The sequence below is a fragment of the Zingiber officinale genome, chromosome 3B (genome assembly GCF_018446385.1).
Source record: "Zingiber officinale cultivar Zhangliang chromosome 3B, Zo_v1.1, whole genome shotgun sequence".
In the NCBI taxonomy this organism is placed as follows: Eukaryota; Viridiplantae; Streptophyta; class Magnoliopsida; order Zingiberales; family Zingiberaceae; genus Zingiber; species Zingiber officinale.
This window is the reverse complement of record NC_055991.1, coordinates 112,777,928-112,796,912: the sequence shown is the minus strand read 5'-3', so window position 1 is coordinate 112,796,912 and position 18,985 is coordinate 112,777,928. Positions and strand designations below refer to the sequence as shown.

At 35.5% G+C, this 18,985-nt stretch overlaps 1 protein-coding gene across 1 annotated transcript; it reads left to right on the top strand.

Annotated features, from left to right (window-relative positions):
- Window positions 1–9,781: 9,781 nt before the first annotated feature.
- Window positions 9,782–15,962, top strand: LOC121967312 (50S ribosomal protein L25-like). The gene is made up of 3 exons (XM_042517450.1): window positions 9,782–10,181; window positions 10,282–10,408; window positions 15,358–15,962. The coding sequence occupies exons 1-3, from the start codon at window positions 9,825–9,827 to the stop codon at window positions 15,783–15,785; spliced, it is 912 nt and encodes a 303-aa protein (XP_042373384.1). The 5' UTR covers window positions 9,782–9,824; the 3' UTR covers window positions 15,786–15,962.
- Window positions 15,963–18,985: the final 3,023 nt, after the last annotated feature.

Sequence of the window (18,985 nt, the reverse complement as noted above, 5' to 3'; positions counted from 1 at the left end):
GGATTTACTTCTTGTTTGGAAGTAAAGGAGAGCAAGAGTCGTTCCCTTCTCTCTTTGCCTTGGACGTTTATATATAATGGAGCAATAAATGGGGTAAGTGGGTATTTATCAAAACTGAACACGTCTCTCACTACCAACATCTCTAATTTGTTCAAGCTAAGCTACGAAGATTAAATAAGAATATCCCATTTATATATAAGGAAAAATGGTTCATACAACAACAAGCATACTAAGAGATTAAAACTAAAAAAGTTGTTACACCTTACATAACTGCTCTATAAGACAAATTGAAGACATCAATATCTTGCTTTTACCTAGATTAAATTATTTACATCAATAGGAACATCTCTAATATCTCACAATGACTATTATGTTGACATCATATTCAACATTTCAAATTAATATAATTATTCACAATCACATTTTATATATTCAATAAAAAATATAATTGGGCGACCAGTGAATAAATGTTAAAGATGTAAATCTATTTCAATATTCCTTTTTAGCTAGAATGCATTTATTTTAATCAATCATTTTCTTAATCATGTTCCATAGACTGAATCATCCATATTTAATAGGATACATGCTAAAGTAGCAAACCCTGAATAAAACTTCAAATAGATAGCTAACTAGTCACTTAGGATAAAACTAAGATTATCTTATAATCTTAAGAGTCTCATATAATGGAGAAATAAGGATTCATTCTCCTAGTACCCTCATTGTCGTTATTTCACATGTAGTATGAATCATATGGTATGATGTTTTTCTCAATTTTAACATCGTCTAAATTTTAATTTATACATTTCCAATGCCTAATCTTGAATTCAAATCATGAATTCTAATATGACCTCCACTAGATTTAGTAAATAGTGGATACATTACTTTGATCATTATCAATTTATAAATGATCTCATTTTGATACAACTATTAAGGCAACCCCGACTTACAGGTATGTCTCCATTCACAGCTTTAAGATGTCCCATAAGTAATGGTCTTATCTCTATTTATATTTAACAAATAGACACGATTGTCCATGTTAGTGGACCAATCTTAACTCGCCAACATACTTACAGAAACTTTATCCAAATGTAACAAACACATATACACTGAATATATCATAACATTTCAAATATATGATTGTCTTTACAATATGTTATATTCTACTAAATCCTAAAGAATTCACATGTCTTCAAAATGATTCTTTAGTCAATGACTTAGTAAAATGATCAACAAGCATAACACATGTAGGGATATATATTCAAGAATTATCTTTTTCTTATCAGCAATATCTCTTATAAAATTATACTTAATAGCTATGTGCCTACTCTTGCTATGATATTTGGGATCCTTAGAAAAAGTTATAGCATTTTGATTATCACAATACACTATAACAGAATTTCCATCGTCCTCAATAATCTTCAGATGTTTCAGGAATCTTCTTAACTAGACAACTTCTTACATAACCATTGAACAAGCCTCATGCTCAACTTTCATTATCGACAATACTACACAATTCTGTTTCTTATTGTTCCATGAGATGACACTACCATTCAGCAAAAGGGTATAGTCATATGTGAATTTTCTATCATCAAGATCCACTGCTTAATCTGTGTCTATATAACCCTTCAGACTCATATTAGATCCTTGAAAATAAAAATAATAATCTATTGTCACTTTGAGATATATGAATATCCTCTTTATCACTTTCAGTGTCTTGATATTAGATTTGACTAGAAATGACTAATTAAGTCAACAACATAGCTGATATCAGGATGTGTATATAACATAGTGTACATTAAATTAGCAATAACACTGACATATCATTTTTTTCTCCATCTTGACTATTTTTGTAAGAGTCTTGGGACACATATTTGTTGGATTAAAAAGAATTTAGATATCTCCATAATGGTATGATATTGTCCACTTTGGGCCTAAACCCTCGTGGTTTTGCTCTTGGGCTTTACCCAAAAGGTCTTATTCCAATGGAGATATCTTTTCTTTTATAAACCCATGATCTTTCCAATGTGTTTTTAATGTGGGACTATGTTTGCAACCTTGCAACCCCAACAATCCCCCCTTGAAACAAAGGATCACAAGCTTCCCACGTCCGATCTTCGACCCACCAGGTCTTCCTGCCCCTCGGTCCACCCGACCTACTAGGACTTCCTTGCCTAGCCGCAATAATGACTTCCTATCTGGTTTCTGGTCCTCTTGATCCGAACATAGAAGCCCCCACTTTCTTTGTTTGAGGTCAATATTATACTCACATGGCTCAATCAAATCATAGCTCTTGTGCACAGTCAGCAATTAAACTTTTTGGCAATCCGGGCTCTGCTACCAATTGTTGAATTGAAAAGAATTTAGATATCTCCACAATGGTATGATATTATCCATTTTGGACCTAAGCCCTCATAATTTTGCTCTTAGGCTCTATCCAAAAGGCTTCATTCCAATGGAGATATCTTTCCTCTTATAAACCCATGATCTTTCTCATGTGTTTTCAATGTGAGACTATGTTTGCAACTTTACAACCCCAACAATATTTTTGCTCAGAACAATACCTTTCGCTACAGCTGTTTATTTAATGTTGTAATCGAACATATTGAAGTATTGTATCATCTTAGTGATATAAGTCTTTTGAGACAAATTCAAAAGTCTTTTTGATCGACCTCTATTGGAGTTCAATCAAAGTCCCACATTTAAAAGATTTGGTAAAGATCATGGGGTTAAAATGATATAGGATATCTCCATTGGCATGAGGCCTTTTGGGGAGAGTCCAAGAGCAAAGTTATGAGGGCTTAGGCCCAAAGTGGACAATATCATGTCATTGTGGAGATATATGGACATCCTTTGGGCACAATAAATTAGTATCAGAGCCATAATCTAGACAAGATGCCATGTGGGACGGCCATGAACAAAGTTGAGGGCGGGCCTAAAGCAGGTCAGGGTGACCGGATGCTCGCAGGGAGGCCCGGAGTAAGTCAAGAGTGACCGGAAGCGGATACTCACGGGGAGGTATGGAGAGGGTTAGGATGACTAGATGCTTATGGGGAAGGCCTCGAAGTAGGACAAGGTGATAAGACCCAAGAGATGTCAAAGGTTCCTTATGCCAGTCTAGTTAGTTGTCTGATGTATGTCATGGTTTGCACGAGACCAGATTTGGCGCAAGCAGTTAGTATGATAAGTAAGTTTTTCTCAAATCCTGATCGACTACATTAGAATGCAGTGAAGTAGATTTTTAGATACTTGAGAAATACAACTGATTATGACATCATGTTCAGTAGATAACTGGAAGATCCTTCAATTGTTGGGTATGTAGATGCGGACTATGCAGGAGATTTAGATAACAGGAGGTCTACTACAGGATACGTGTTCACTGTGGTAAGAAGACCTATTTGTTGGAAATATATGATTCAATCTATTGTTGCATTGTCTACTACGGAGTCGGAGTACATGGCAACAGTTGAAGCAGTAAAGAAAACTTTATGACTTACAGGGTTGGTCAGAGAACTGGGTGTTCAGCAAGGTGGAGTCAAGTTCTTATATGATAGTCAGAGTGCTATCTATTTGGTGAAGAATCAGGTGTATCATGCAAGAACCAAACACATTGATATGAGGTTTCACAAGATCAGAGAATTGATTGCTTCTGAGGAAATTCAACTTGAGAAGGTTCGCACTGCAGACAATGCTGCATATATGCTGATAAAGCCAGTAACCACAGAGAAGTTTAAGCATTGCTAGAACTTGCTCTATATCTCTAGATGCTAGAGGAAGGAAGCTCAGACCCAGAGATCCAGGTGGAGTTTTATTAAGATACTCGTATTCTTCGAAGGGGTGAATATTCGCCAAGGTGGATATTGTTGACGGGTGACTCATATTTGGATGAAGGCCAATGCGATGGATGTTATGGAAGAAAAATCTATTAAGATTTTTCTTAATGAAATTATGTTACGATTTTATATAACAGAATTTTATTAGGGGTCATTGTAAATCTATTGTACAACAACAACCATAAGAATCATTTAATGTAATTATCTTGTGTAGAAAGAATTCTAATAAAGCTTCGACCTTTTTGTGGAGTAGGCACGTCACCGAACCACGATAACTCTTTTTCTTTCTATTCTTCTTCTCCTTCCTCGTGTTTGCTCTCCTTTTGTGCGTCTTTGTCTTATTGCTCTGCGCGATCTCTTTTCTCTCTTCTCTTCTTCCGCGTTAGAGGTTGAGAGATGTTGTTGCCCCCTTCTTTGCGCAACAATTGGTATCAGAGCCATGGTCCAAACTAGATGCCATGTGGGGCGACCTTGAACAAAGTTGAAGGTAGGCCCGAAGCAGGTCAGGGTGACCGGATGCTCGTAGGGAGGCCCGGAGTAGGTTAAGAGTGACTGGAAGAGGATACTCGCGGGGAGGTCTGGAGTGCGTTGGGATGACCAGATGCTTGTGGGAAAGGCCTCAAAGCATGTCAGGGTGACCAGATACTCGTGGGGAGGCCCGGAGCAAGTCGGGATGACTGGATGTTTCTGGGGAGGCCTGGAGCAGGTCAGGTGACCAGTACTTACGGGAGTTGAGTAAGTCAGGATGACCGAATGCTCGCAGGGAGGCTCGAAGCAGGTCAAGGTGACAAAATGCTCGTAGGGAGGCCTGGAGTAGGTCAAGGTGACCGGGTGCGAATGCTTGCGTGGAGGCCCAGAGCAGGTCAGAGTGACCAAATGCACTCGGGAAGCCCCGGACTATGAGAGTAATTGTGATCCTTCGTTTGAGGGGGAGAATTGTTGGAGTTCAATCAAAGTCCCACTGTAAGATACTGCAAATTCAATAATAAGTGTTATTGGAGAAATAACATTTTTGGATTTTTCAAAAATTTTTAGAAATTTTTCGGGATTTAAATGGAGTCTGTATGACCCGTTTTGAGGGGATGAATCGATGGGGCTAGGAAAAACCTATTTAGAATACCTATTAAATTGGGAGTTGATTGTTTTAATTAATCTAAGGTTGAGATTATTATCCTAAGTTTTATTTGTCGAGCCCTAATCCTTTCTTCTCCACGCCCTTCTTCCGATCTCCTTTCCTTCCATTTTTCCTCTGATCGCGCAAGCTGGATTGCGATGTCACCGCTGGCCACCACCACCGCCCACTCTAAGCTGCTCTCCCCTGCACGAGCTTACCTTCGACCAAGAGCAAGGATGCGTCATCACCCTCTTCCACCCCTCCGACACCATTACCATTGAAGAGACGGAGCTACCTGTTTCCCCGTCGCTCTCTTCGCGCTGTGATCCTAGCTAGTCACTACCACCGCCCTGGCCTAGCCATCGCGAGCTCACCATTGACGTCGCTTTTCCCCTCTAGTATGCCCCACCAAGGCCGATCTCTCTTGTGATTCGTTGATGTCGTGCCCTAGCTTTGGGCAGCGCCACCATCGCCCTACAGCCGAGCCCTCTTCCCATCGGTCGATCGCCTGATGCCGTACTCTAGCTATAGCCATCAGATCCTCTACTCCGGTGAACCCTCTACCTATAGGGTTAGTGTCATACCTCTTCCTCTGCTCTGAATAGAAGCTCCGGCCAGAATCCCCATTCTGGCTAGAATTCTTGCAGGCATTAGCAATATGAACAGAACATAGAGATCAAAGAAGGGTAAGTGGTTAGTTCAAGGTTTGTGGATTTTGAATTTGGTCTTGTGTTTAGTCGAGAATATGTTGATTGTGTTGTAGGATGATAGAAGAGGGAGATCAGCAACCTCACCTTGCATTGGCTACCAATTTTTGGCAGCCAACATCATCGAATTTGGTTCATCAGTGGTGCATCCAGATATGGGGTGAGTTTTTGAGGTAATTTCATTTCTATATTGGTTTGGATTAGTAGATGGATTATAGATTATGTTTGGAAAGATTTAAAGATTAGAGGAGATTTGATTAGTGATTGATCAGTGAGAATTAAGGAATTGATTTGGTTAAATGGTTCTTGTTGCTTAATCAAACAAATATTTGATAAGAGATAATGAGATGTTTATGGATGATTGGATTTGATTAGTGTGATGAACAATGGTGATTAATTTTGGGTTGGATTAATTGAGGTAGATGAATTATGTAAGGTTGATTTTGAATGTTTAGCAGAGATGATACAATAAATTGATTAATAGATTATGGATTATGTTTGGATTTAGAAGGAGTTGGAATAAGGATGGATTTATCATCTAATTGGATCTTTAGGCAGAATTAAACATGGTTACTTAATCGACGTAGGATTAAGTTCTGGGTTTAGCTAGTTGTTGTTTATGTGATTAGCTAAACTATACATCATGTAATTTGCAGGACGGTAATTCGAGGCGAGTGTCTCGACGTGGGATTAGTTTATCACGATCGATAGATTAAAGTGGGTATTTCTTCCTTGGCCTCTATGTAGTTCCTTGAACTTAGTGCATGGTTATTATGTGATGGATTATGTTGCTTTTACCTTAAATCATATTTGTTTGCTGTTTTTTCTGTTTGATACTTATGCTTGATCTTTAAGGTGATCTAATTATATCATATACAACCTCTACTCTTGATATCCATACTCTGTTGTGTAAACACATGTAGAGTATCTATTATAGGGATGCTTGGTTGATTGAGTTAACGTGCTGATTATGCATATCTTTGTTGATTGTACACATGGTTGGCATGTGTTATAAGAGTCACGTAATTGACTGTCTATTTGCATGTTGTATTTGTACATATGTCTAGTATTTGCTATTGGAGGATACATGTTGATTGGACCTATATTATGAGTATGTGTCTGGTTGTGATATTGGAGGTATCATGTTGATTATATCTATGTTGTAGAGTGTGTACGTATATGGTGTTTCTACTTACTATACTTGTTGTTCAGTAGACACCAGTTGGATTTACCTATACATATATGTGTTAGCTGGATCTTTACACTGGTTGTGTTTATGATGATTGAGTTGTTGCATTGATGATAATTGTGTCAATATCATGATAATTTATCATGTTCATCATTCACTGTATGCTGACAACCATTGTCTCCCTTGTGGTGTGAGAGAATCATCAGTCATATCTAGCACCGCACACTCGACCATTCATGGGTAGTGGTAGTTGGAGCAGTTGCTGCTGTCCTATCCTGCTCACTAGGCCACTCTGTATTACTCTGTCCACCTCGACCACTCTTGAGTAGTGAGTCTGGAGGGTTTAGTAGTTAGGAGGCTTGTGATGTGAGTAGTCAGGGACCCTGATACAATGTAGTTAGATAACTACTTAGCGAACCGTCCGCCTCGGCCGCCCTATAGCGGTGATGTACTAAAGGCTAGTACGATTTTTACGGACCCAAGCCTCTCGACCATATAGGGGTCGTGGTGATTGGGAAAGTCCTAACTGGATGTTAGGCAAAGGCAAGTTCAACAGGAAGGTTGAAAGAAAGGAAAATCCAAGTGGGTCACTGCTAACCTGATACTTGGTGGTGAAAGCTCCAGTGAGTGAAGTCGGGCAGTGAAAAAATCCTGGTGAGTGAAGCCAGGTGAAAATCCTAGTGAGTGAAGCTAGGTGAAAGTCTTGGTAAGTGAAGCCAGGCAGATGGAAAGTCCTGGTGATTGAAGTCAGGCAGATGGAAAGTCTTGGTGAGTGAAGCCAGGCAAATTGAAAGTCCTAGTGAGTGAAGATAGGCAGATGGAAAGACCTGGTGAGTGAAACCAGACACGTGAAAATCCAGCTGGGTCAAGGTTGACCGGACACCTGGTGTTGGGAAGTCCAAGTAGGTCAAAGGAGTGATTAAATACTTGACACAAGGAAATCTAGATGGGTCAAAGGTGACCGGACATTTGGTGGAAGGAAGTCCAAGTGGGTCATGGAGTACTGGACACTTGGTACGAGACGGTAAGTCCAAGTGGGTCAAGGTTAACCAGACATTTGACACGAGGAGAAAAGTCTAAGTGGGTCAAAGGATTGACTGGACACTTGGTGAAGAAGTCCCAGCAGGTCAAGGTTGACCAGATACTAGGCATGAGAAGTCCCAACAGGTCATGGTTGACCGGATGTTGGGTTTGGGAACCTTGGCCTTGAGTTAAGCAAGTTAAAGGGAGGTCAATCGATCAACGGATCGATTGAATCGTGGTTTAATCGATCAGTCGATCAATTGAAGGTGTGTTGCGAGTGAAGGCTGGCCCAATCGATCGACCGATCGATTGGGAAGCATTATCGCGAGCATAGAAGGGTCCCCAATCGATCAGACGATCGATTGGGCAGCGCCAATCTATCAATCGATCAATTGGGCAGCGCCAATCGATCGATTGAGGTTGTTTCTCACACGCGGACATGAGGAAGGCTGAATCGATCAGCAAATCGATTCAAGCCTCCCCAATCGATTGGTCAATCGATTGGGAAACGAACGTTGCGCAGGATGTAGGTTTTGGACTACTGAGATCGCTGGGATCTGACGTGGTAATCGATTGGGAGTAAGCCCAATAGATTGGGAGCCCTAGATGCAAGTATAAAGCCGTGACGAGCTTTCTTCTTTACAACACTTATACGATTTCTCCTTGCTATTGTTCGCCAGACTTCGAGTGTGGAAGACAAGTTTTGTTGCACTTTCCAGTTAGTCCAAAGGCATCTTCATCAATAAGAGATCAAGCAAGAAGAGGTTTTTGCTTTGTACACTTTTGTATTTACTTCTTGCTTAGAGTTGTATCTTGTTGTGTGAGTTTGTACAAGGTTTCTTCAACTCTGATAGTTATCGAGAAGGAGTGTTTTCATAGTGGAGTGCGTGTCATGTGTAGATCTTTAGATTAGTCACCTCTTCTTGAGGTGGATACCAAGTAAATCTTTTGTGATAGCGGTGTGAGCGTTGCTTGAGCGTTTTCCGCTGCAACAACATCATCAAAGTAAGCAGCCGAAGCGCGATGAGCTATTCACCCCCTCTAGCTACAAATCGGCCTTAACGGAGCCATCGCTCACCTAACCATATCTAGAATAATTTGATTCTTTCTTTCAGCAACCCTATTTTATTATGTAGTTTTTGGGATTGTTAGTTGCCTAATAATGTCTTTATCATTACACATATTTTAAACTAATTAGACAAATATTCACCCCTATGGTTAGACGTAAGGTTTTAACCTTATGATTTAATTGATTCTCAATTTCATTCAAATAATGATTGAAACAATTTAATGCTTCATATTTATGAAAAATCTAATATAAATGACCAAAATGTATGAAGTCATCAATAAATATAATAAAATAGGAACTTCCATGTCTAGCCTTTACATTTATCAGACCACAAATATCTGAATAAATTAATTACAATAGATAGTGATTTGACTTTATCAAATTATTTCCTAGTTGCTTTTCTAGCATGTCAATGCTCACATACAGATAAGATAATCTTAGCATGAGTATCTAGTAGACTCTCATTAGCTAATCTATATATTGATTCTTGTTCGATATGTCTCAATTTAACATGTCAAATTTGAATATTAATATCAACCTCATTAGTAAAAATAATTATTAATATCATAATTAATATTCAATTATACGTTAAGAACTATGAAATTATTCGTTATATAACTACACTATATTAACATAGAGTTAATATGAAGTTTTACTCATCCACTATAAAAATTTATAATAAAATCAAATTTCGTTGAATCTAAGAAGCACAAATGGTATTATATATTTGTAGGACAAATTAAGTTCTAATATTTAGGCCTATTTAGGCCTAAACAAGTTTAGGTGGGCTCAACGTTGCCCTAAATTAAGCCCATGTATTTGCAATATGTTCGGGCCACACACAAAATGCTTCGACTCATCTCTCACTTCGCGAAGTGGAGCCGCAGTAGTGATGGCGCGGTGGTGGAGAGGCGGCGCAGGGTTTATCCGGGCGGTGCCACCGCCGCTGTGGCAATGGACTGCAGCCTCCGAATACTGCCAGACGATCCAGGCGGTGCCGAGGGAGCATATTGGGGGCCGTTACAACGCCATGCAGCTTGCCGCAGGCAGGATCCCCACGAGGATTATCACCCGGCGCGAAGGCGGACGCGAAATCACTAACTTGCAGCGCCTGACCGCAGATACAAAGCAAATCGGTGAATTCCTCGAGCGGTCACCGTACTTCTGCTCCACTCCCGTCAAGCTCCAAATCCTTGCCGGGCCCAGCTCCGTTGCTGTCCTTCAATCCGGCACTGTTCTACCCCTTCAGGCATGGACTCGAAAACGCTGACGCTAAAATCCTATTTATGGCCTCTTTGTTCTCTGCTTTTCATATTTAGATTGAGATCCTGATGGGCGTTTAATTGTAGGTCAAGAAAAATAAGACAGGGCAAATTGTAGGCTTGGTGTTGCAATGGGCAGAGAAAGGCTCTGTGTTGAACGTTGACGTGCCTGTGATCTTCAAGGGAGAGGATGTCTGCCCTGGATTGAAAAAAGGTTTGAACTTTGTCTAGTAAATTTCGGGGTTTTCAAGTCATTTTTATGCTCTTAGCTGTTCTTTATTTGATATTTCTTGATGGAGAGACAACAGAGGTCTTTCAACTCCTTGACAACGCTTACTCTTCTTTATGCCACAAACCTCCGTTGTCTCTTCCAGAATAGGTAGATTCTTCGCAAGTCCAAAATTCATCCCACATCATGGAATCTTCTTCGGCTTTAAATTTTCGTTTTTCTCTTACTATCTATTATTTTAGGCTGTTGCTTCCACAGGCAAGTTCTGCCTTCGTTTGCTTCTTTCTTTGCCATTTTCAAATTTGTTATCCTAGATTTACTTGATTAAATTTGGCTTTGATCTAGATTTGCATCATTCGCTTTGATTCTTCTGTCATCTTCCTATCCCTTAGACCTAAGATCTCGTTGAGAGCACCGGCCCTTTTCTTCTATTTCCCATGTGTTGTTGTAAGCACGCCTCAGGGAGAGGCCCACTTGAGAGATATGTTGCCAAGGGTCTCATCTCAATTCTGGTCTTTTTGTGTGTTGCATTTGCACCACTTGAGCTAGCAAGACTTGAATAAAGAAAATATCTTGTTTTCAATTTGTTGCTTTCAACAAAGGATTGAGCTATGATATCTATCTCCTGTGGACTTGCATGCATAAAATATGATCTTCTCAATTTATTACTCACAGAACAAGATTGAGTTTGCTATCCATCTCTATGAACACTGAACAAAGAAAATTTTCTGGTCTTAGTTTGCTATTTCTAGCAAGCTGGTCAGTTATGTTATCCATCTTTCCTAGATCCCTTGAATGCTTTCCTTTTAATCAATTATTGCATTTTTCTAAATGCACCAAAGCCTCCATTTGAGAGATTTATGCAAGAAATCTCTCTTTATCCATATTTCACTTCATTCTTTTCCCTTTTTCGTTGATTCTCTTTGTCTAAGTGCTTATTGAGGTCAAAAACATTCATGTTGTGTGCTGATCTGAGGTCAAAGGGATAGTTTGCTTTATACTCCATTAACTCCCTAAAGTTTTTGGTTTGTGTATGTGATTATTTTGTTTTCATTTTGTATCTTAGTCTACATTTTTTTATTTTTAAATTGACCATGGAGAATATATATGTTGAGAGTTGTTAGAGGATAGGGGTGGATCAAAATAGCAATATATCCTAACTAAACTGAAAACTAAACCAAATTATCTCAAAAAATTGGGTTTTCTTTTGTTTCAGGTCAGATTTCAGGGATTTAATATTTTTCATTTTGGATTTGGATTTGGATTGTATTTTTTGATTTTATAAACCTGAAAATATCCAACCCTTAATTTTAGAGGAGTTGAGTAGCTATGACTTGTGTCTATTCCTTTTCAATGCACAATTGGTAGTTCTACTATTGTGCTTATATATAGTTCTTATGAATTATGGAGCTTGCCTTCAATTGCATAATAGTTCTACCATCATAGCTTTCTTATATAACTTTATATAATTCTACTACTAGACTTTTTTTTGTACGTTATATTTTTTTTACACATCACCCTGCATATATATTTCTTAATTTTTGGTGGAATTAGTATAAAACATTAAAACTTTCTCAGAATCTCTAAAATTCTTAAAAATTAAAATTTCCAAATCAAACTAAGTTAAACTGGAAATTTTGGTTTTTAGGTTTTTAATATCTTTAGGTATGGAATTGGGTGAGGGGAGCTAAAGGTAAAGTTGTTGCCTTGTGACTTTTTGTAATTTAAGATAAGATTGCATATAATAGACCCTTCTTGGGACCTTGATTGATGAGAGCTTCATACACCGGGCTATCCTTTATGTATGGATTTGGGTATGAATTTTTTGTTTTACTGAATCAAACTTTGGCTTGGTCAAATTTTTATCAAAAACTGCCCTGACCCGATTCATGCCTACCTGTATTAGAGGTGTTAGATTAATAGGGCTATTAATGAATTTAATCTCACAATGATATTTGATGCTTAGGCTTATCATGAGTCCTTTATAAATGTATTTATCCCTTTACAATGCAATCCTAGTTGATTGATTTGGCATCAATATCAATATCAGCTTCGGTTGGTTAGAAATCCCAAGTATCGACTATACCAGATAGTGTCTGAGCAGTGCGTGAGATCAAAATTGATAATACTAACTGTGCATTTAATAAATTTACAAATACCATATCATTTGATCAAACAAACCTCAATTTACTTTCCTTTTTATATTAAAATAAAAAATGATGATTTTTTACACCATTTTTATGTTAATTTTCAATGTATTCATAAATCAGCAAATCTATTGTCTCTTGCAAAGAATTTTCAATGTTTTTTCCCAGCAATTTTAAACAATGATGAATACCTAGTCTGCTTGAAACTTGATGTTATATCTTTATATAACACTGTTCAAGGCTGACAACTGCAAAATTCTGTCCTCCAAGCTGTGTCCAGATATGTGCATTGTATATCGTTATCAGATGCTAAGCATGCTTCGACTGTTTTGGTGATGGCTGCAGGTTAACCCCTTCATTCATAAGGTTGTCCTGAAGTTCATTGGGTTAGAATGTGGGATAGAAGCATAGGATCATTATATATATATGAATTTTAAATTTCACCATATCTATATCTATGCACATATATTAACTTTCAATATATATTATTATTATTATGAATATTTTAAAATTTGTATTATTTTTATATCATAAAGTTTATTAATTATGTTTGAAAATAAATGAAGGATGTAGTATGACTATAATGGGTTCTAAATCTAAATAAAATAAATTATTACAGCATTATAAATATTTTTTTATTCGTCTTTTATAAGATAAATGATTATGGCATAGATTATTTTTTTTCTATTTGAAAGTTTAAAAGGCTACTTATAGGATTTTTTTTTAAATAATATGGTATGAAAAAGATGTATATTTTTTCATTAAAGGTCAAATATTCTTCTTGCAAGTAAGTTTATTTTATTAAATAATAATTATGCAAATCAATATTCTAACTAGGAGCAGTGAGGAAACATGGGATCAAAAATCGTAGGACTGAGATCATAGTTCAGTTAAGATCTTACTTCAAATTAGGATTGTTTGTGCTAATTTGAATTGTAGGATTGTAAATCCTAACATCTAATTGCAAGCTTGACAACGTAAGCATAAATTTCAGAGTTTAACAACACAACTTACTCATCCTTATTTGTTGAAGTTTTAATCTAAGTCCCTTGGAAACTATCTCTTGGCTATTATAAATGAAAGTTAACTTGTCACAGATGAGCGAATGAGCAGTTGAATGGGCCTGATGACTTAGGCTAACTACGAGACACCTTAGAACAATCAAACTGTACTGGTCATATCATGCAAGCTAGATAAGTTGGACAAAATATTTTATGTAGGGTATACAATCGCTGTGAAAACTATTCGTTGCATTATTCTTACAATTCAAACATAAGAATTAATATTTATTTTATTCCGTGAACTAAATAAAGAATACTTATTCCTATTTTTTCCTTGTTTATTCCATTTTTTTAGAAATAGCTATTCCATCCCATGAACCAAACACATGATTTTAATGCTTGCTGTCAAGTTTTAATGCTATACTTTAACAATTTCCATTGGGCCTGCATTTGTGATCTTAGTTGAACTTGTATGGTTTTGACTATTCCATTCCTGGTCTAGTCCTTTCTGTTAATCAAATGCACCATTAAATTGCTAGTTGTCAAAGTTGAGTGCAACCCTTTGACACATATGGTAGCATGCCAAGACTTTAGATTGTTAGCCATAGTCTGTTCTATAATTTATTGGCATGGAATTAATTAGGCATATGCTAAATCTATTGTCATGCCTGTAATTCCTTGTTTTTCTTGGGAAACAATTTGATGTGACAATGGACCTTTAATATTGCATATCGAGATACCTCCTATTTTTCTAAAGAAGGGGTGGGCAGGATTGGACCCATGTTATAACCAAAACGATTTAGTTCGTGGAATCAAGGAGCTCATCTAACATTCCATGAATTCAAAGTGCTTGGAAGAGAGTCCAATGATAGTATTTCTTACTATTTTTCCCAAGGTGCATGTCAAAAAATATGATGGCGTACCGCTTGAACAGATCATCACATTTTTCCTTTTGGTCTTGTTTTGTACATTTAAATATGTAGCTGAAGAACTTCGGTGTTTCTCAGCTGTGTCCAGCTTCTAACATGGAGTGACAGTAAACATACCTATTGGACCACAAGATTTAAATAGAATGATGACGCCGGATAAGATAGTGATTATCCCATAGGCAGATGAGATGACAAAATTGAGGAGAATGCAAGAAGAGAAAACCAAGAGGATAAAGAGAAATCACGTGGTTTTCCAAAAAAGAAACTTTGTTACTAATAGAGGGTTGAATCCTCATACAAATACACATGAACTTATATAGACTCTAAATCCTAAGATTAAGAAAGGAAAGAAATCTTGATATATGAACCTCAATTCTAATCTTGTAGCGAAAGAAAAGAAATCTTTTCAGAAAAGGAAATCTTTTGACAAATTGAAATTAATTAAACAACATTGATATAGACAAACTATGACCCGAAAAACCAAGAATATCAAAATTATTCTAAATATCATAAAAATAGAAATTATTAAAAATAGCAATAAAGTATTCGAAGGCTCAGACGAGTGCCTAAATGTTGCTTTTTGGGTTCGAAGCTTGGTGGTTAAGTTCTCCGGTAATAAATGTAGATCTCTGAATTTTGCATGTGTGGCCGCCAACAGAGATTGATTCCTAGTCCTGAGTTATGACCTTTTGAATTTCAAAGAATCATCTTGGGTTGGTTCGGTATCAAATGATGTCTAGTGATCTTTCATGTATATATATATATTGCCAAAGTCTGAAATGTTTTGTGTAGTTCTTTTTCATTATGCTACTCAGCTGCCAATTTCTAATATTACAGTTAGTATTTTGCATAAACAGGTGGTTATCTTCTCAAAAATAGAACCAGTCTTGAATACCTCTGTCCTTCAGAACACATCCCTCAAAAAATTGAGGTGGATTTATCAAAATTGGATATTGGAGGCAAAGTTTTAGCGCGTGATGTTTTACCCCACCCTTCGCTGAAGTTGAGGAAGATAGTTGGCTACAAGCCAATTTGTAAGATTTTAGCAGCAGAGCCGAAGGACCCAAAAACTAAGCTTGGATGGAAGGAGACCAAAACAGATGACCCAGCAATGAAGCTTGGACGGAAGGAGACCAAAACAAATGACTCAACAACTAATCTTGGAAGAAAGGAGACGAAAACAAATGAACCAAAAACTAAACCTGGAAGAAAGGAGACCAAAGCAAATGATCCAAAAGCCAAACTTGGAAGAAAGGAGACTAAAACGGCAGTAGGTGAAGCCTAATTAATATGCTCAGATCCTTAAATCTCGTGGAAAATTCATTTGTAGTATTTGTAGTATGAAAACTTGTTTTCTACTACGGAATGTTCCCTATGATTGGTATGATATAAGACTAAAATTAGTGAGCTTGAATTTCCTATGATGGAAGAAATGAAATCTTCCTTTTGCTGAGTTTTACAATTTTTTTATTATAAAATAAGCTCAACCTTTGTTTTATTGGTAAAAACTCAATCTTTGTTGTTGCTTGTTGAATTTTCTGGTTGTTAATCTTATTTTATGTATATTTATTCTAATAAATGTAGAATATGGTTGTTTGATCTATTTGTTCATCACTGCTGTTAGCTGGAGTGATAATTTCAAAATAGTTTTGATGGTCAATTCTATCTTCAGAAAAAAAAATCATGTAATAATCATTTTTATATAAAAAATATTGATTGAAAAAAAAATGATAGCGTTTTTCCTTTTTTTCCTCTCTTTTAACCCTCTTTATTCTTCTCACCAAAGTAAAAAAAAATTTTAATGTATCAATTTAAGATCTAACCTAAATTATATAATTAAAAGTCTAAATCATGTTTTAAACATGTAGATGATATAGGTTAAATAAACCTGCAACAATGAGTTTTTTTTAAACTTCCCTCAGTTTAGAAAATTGAGAAGAAAGAAAAGGTTGTTGCCTTCAATTTTTTGATTGTTTCTTTTAACAATAAACATTTACTTTTCCTCTCTCTTTGATAATTTTTTGTTTCCATTCGCCTTGCTTCCTTTCTACGTTTTTAGTTCTCCAAATAAATATGATTTACATATAATCCATTTTGATAACTAGCCGAAGTGAAGCTCCAGTTATATATAATACGTATGAATTTGATTGAATTTTAGATCTAATTAAGTTCCATTTCTTTATTTATGATTAATCAGGCAAAGGTCAAAAATAATAATTTCAATAATCAATCTAGTGGTTGAAAAATGGATTCTAAAGTTGGAAAAAAAAAATCATTATATCTATTTATAGTATTCCTGTAAACAGACTATCAACAAGAATGCTCGCGCTAGAGACTATTAACTTCTTGTTATGTTATGATCAACAACTAACTTTCAAGATATTGGACAACATATTGATGAGGTTTCATGAATCAAATGTTAAAACAGTTAATCTCAAGATGAGATGTCTCAATACTCAAGCTTCATGCCAATTAAGGACCTAATTTGATACTAGCAAGCTCCATTTTAAGATGATAAAAGTCAAGTAAAAAATGCAAGAGATTTCAAATGTATAAACAGCTATAACTTAACAACACAATGTAAGGTAACATCATCGGCAAACAAAATATTAATGTCAAATTTTCATTTACAGATGCGGTTTGTCAGACCATAGTTGAAGAATTCGCAAGGTCTAAGCTTTTGGCTTGAGATGTAAACTCATGTGCTAGCACAAAAATTGTTAGACAATTCCTTTCAAGTGATTTTTTTCACATTCTACAACCTCCAAATCTTATGAGTAAATGTCATGCGCATTAAACATTGTATTAAATGACATTAGAGTGCCTTAATACCACATTAGACAAAAATATGAATTATCAAAACAATAATTTAGCTCCCATTAGTTAAAATGTCAATAGAGTGTCAATATGAATATTTATTGAATCATAAATTTTAGCATTAATATTTTTCTTAAGAAACAAGAACATTATCCTTTAATCCCTCCCAAAAGCTAAGCTTTTTAAAATTAATATAACACAACTCAAAGTTACTCTAGTCAAAGCTCAATCAATCACTCGAAACGAACTAGTTTTGAATTCTCCAATTTGCTTTTAAAAAATAAAAAATATTATTATTTTTAACTCATCAAATATTAGTTAATAGGAGAACTTTAATTTTTTTTTTCTTTATTTTTTTGAACCCTTGTTCTAATTGAACGCTCAACCTAATTATTTAATTTTTTTATATTAATTCTACATGGCATTTCTCAGTTCTTGTGTCCTTAATTGTATAAATGTCTTTAAATTTAATATTGATTTGTATTATTCAACTCACTCTCCTATCTCTTGCCATCCTAATAATTAGCTGATTATTTTAATTCAAATAAAAAAAAATTTTAAGTCAATGGTTTTTAATGTGTTTTGTCCTATCTCAAATTAATCCAAGTGAACTTGTTCAAAAAATCCAAATTATCATGGGTTGAAATATTTAATTAGCATAACAATTATTTTACTACTATTCTTATATATTATCTTGAATTATAGAATCAACAAATTTACTAACTCATTTTCAAAATCAAACAATGAGTTGAAATTAAAGCTGAATCAACTTAAAAAATGGTTTAGAATTTAGTTCCTTTAACCAAAATATAATTAAAATAAGCTCATTCATTTGATTATTTGAATACATTACAAGCTATATGTAATTTGTTAACAGATAATTTTTTTTGCTAGGATCAATTTTATTTTAAAATTTTATACAAGTAAAATGACAATGGACCAATAGGATATTTAAAGTTGTGGAATTTTTAAAAGGTGTGTACTTAACTTTTAGATTTCTTAAAGGGTGTATTTGTTTCTCATTTTCTCTCTCCCACTAATTATTGTGGTACTACATTTAAAAAATAACACTAGTGTGGTATTGAATTTCAAAAAATATCACCGTTGTGATCATTATCGTGGTGTTGTATTTTAAAAATCAATACCACCGTAGTGTTGATTTTCAAAAATAACACTATAATGACGTAGATTTTAAGATTTATGCAATATTAAAGTAGTATTGATTTTACAATGCAACATTACAGTGATGATATTCTTTGAAATGTACAGTGACGTTGTTCTTTGAATACAATATCATAGTGGTTGGTGGAAAAGGTAAAATAGAAAATAAGTCCATCTTTGAGAAATATAAAAGTTAGATGTACCTTTTGATAATTTCACAACCTTAAGTATGCTTTTTGGTCAATTACTATAAGTCTATTGTTTGAATACGGTACCAAAGTGACTGATGAGAGAGATAAAATAAAAAAAATCTTTTAAGAAATCTGAAAGTTAGATGTACTTTTTCAGAACACCACAACTTTAAGTGTGCATTTTGGTCATTTGGCGCCGTAAGTAAAATTGAAATATTATTTTCTCTTCTCTTATGCATTAAAAATTGAAAAAGAAAATGTAAATAGAAATAGTCTTTTTTTTTTTCTCTTAATCTCCTCTTCCATAAATATAATA

What these genes read in the sequence shown, in the direction of transcription:
- LOC121967312 (XM_042517450.1), top strand. Translation starts at nt 9,825, where the DNA reads ATGGCGCGGTGGTGGAGAGGCGGCGCAGGGTTTATCCGGGCGGTGCCA. An exon ending in GCACTGTTCTACCCCTTCAG is followed by an intron (nt 10,182 to 10,281) that starts GCATGGACTCGA and finishes GTTTAATTGTAG; the next exon opens with GTCAAGAAAAATAAGACAGG. An exon ending in CTGCCCTGGATTGAAAAAAG is followed by an intron (nt 10,409 to 15,357) that starts GTTTGAACTTTG and finishes TTGCATAAACAG; the next exon opens with GTGGTTATCTTCTCAAAAAT.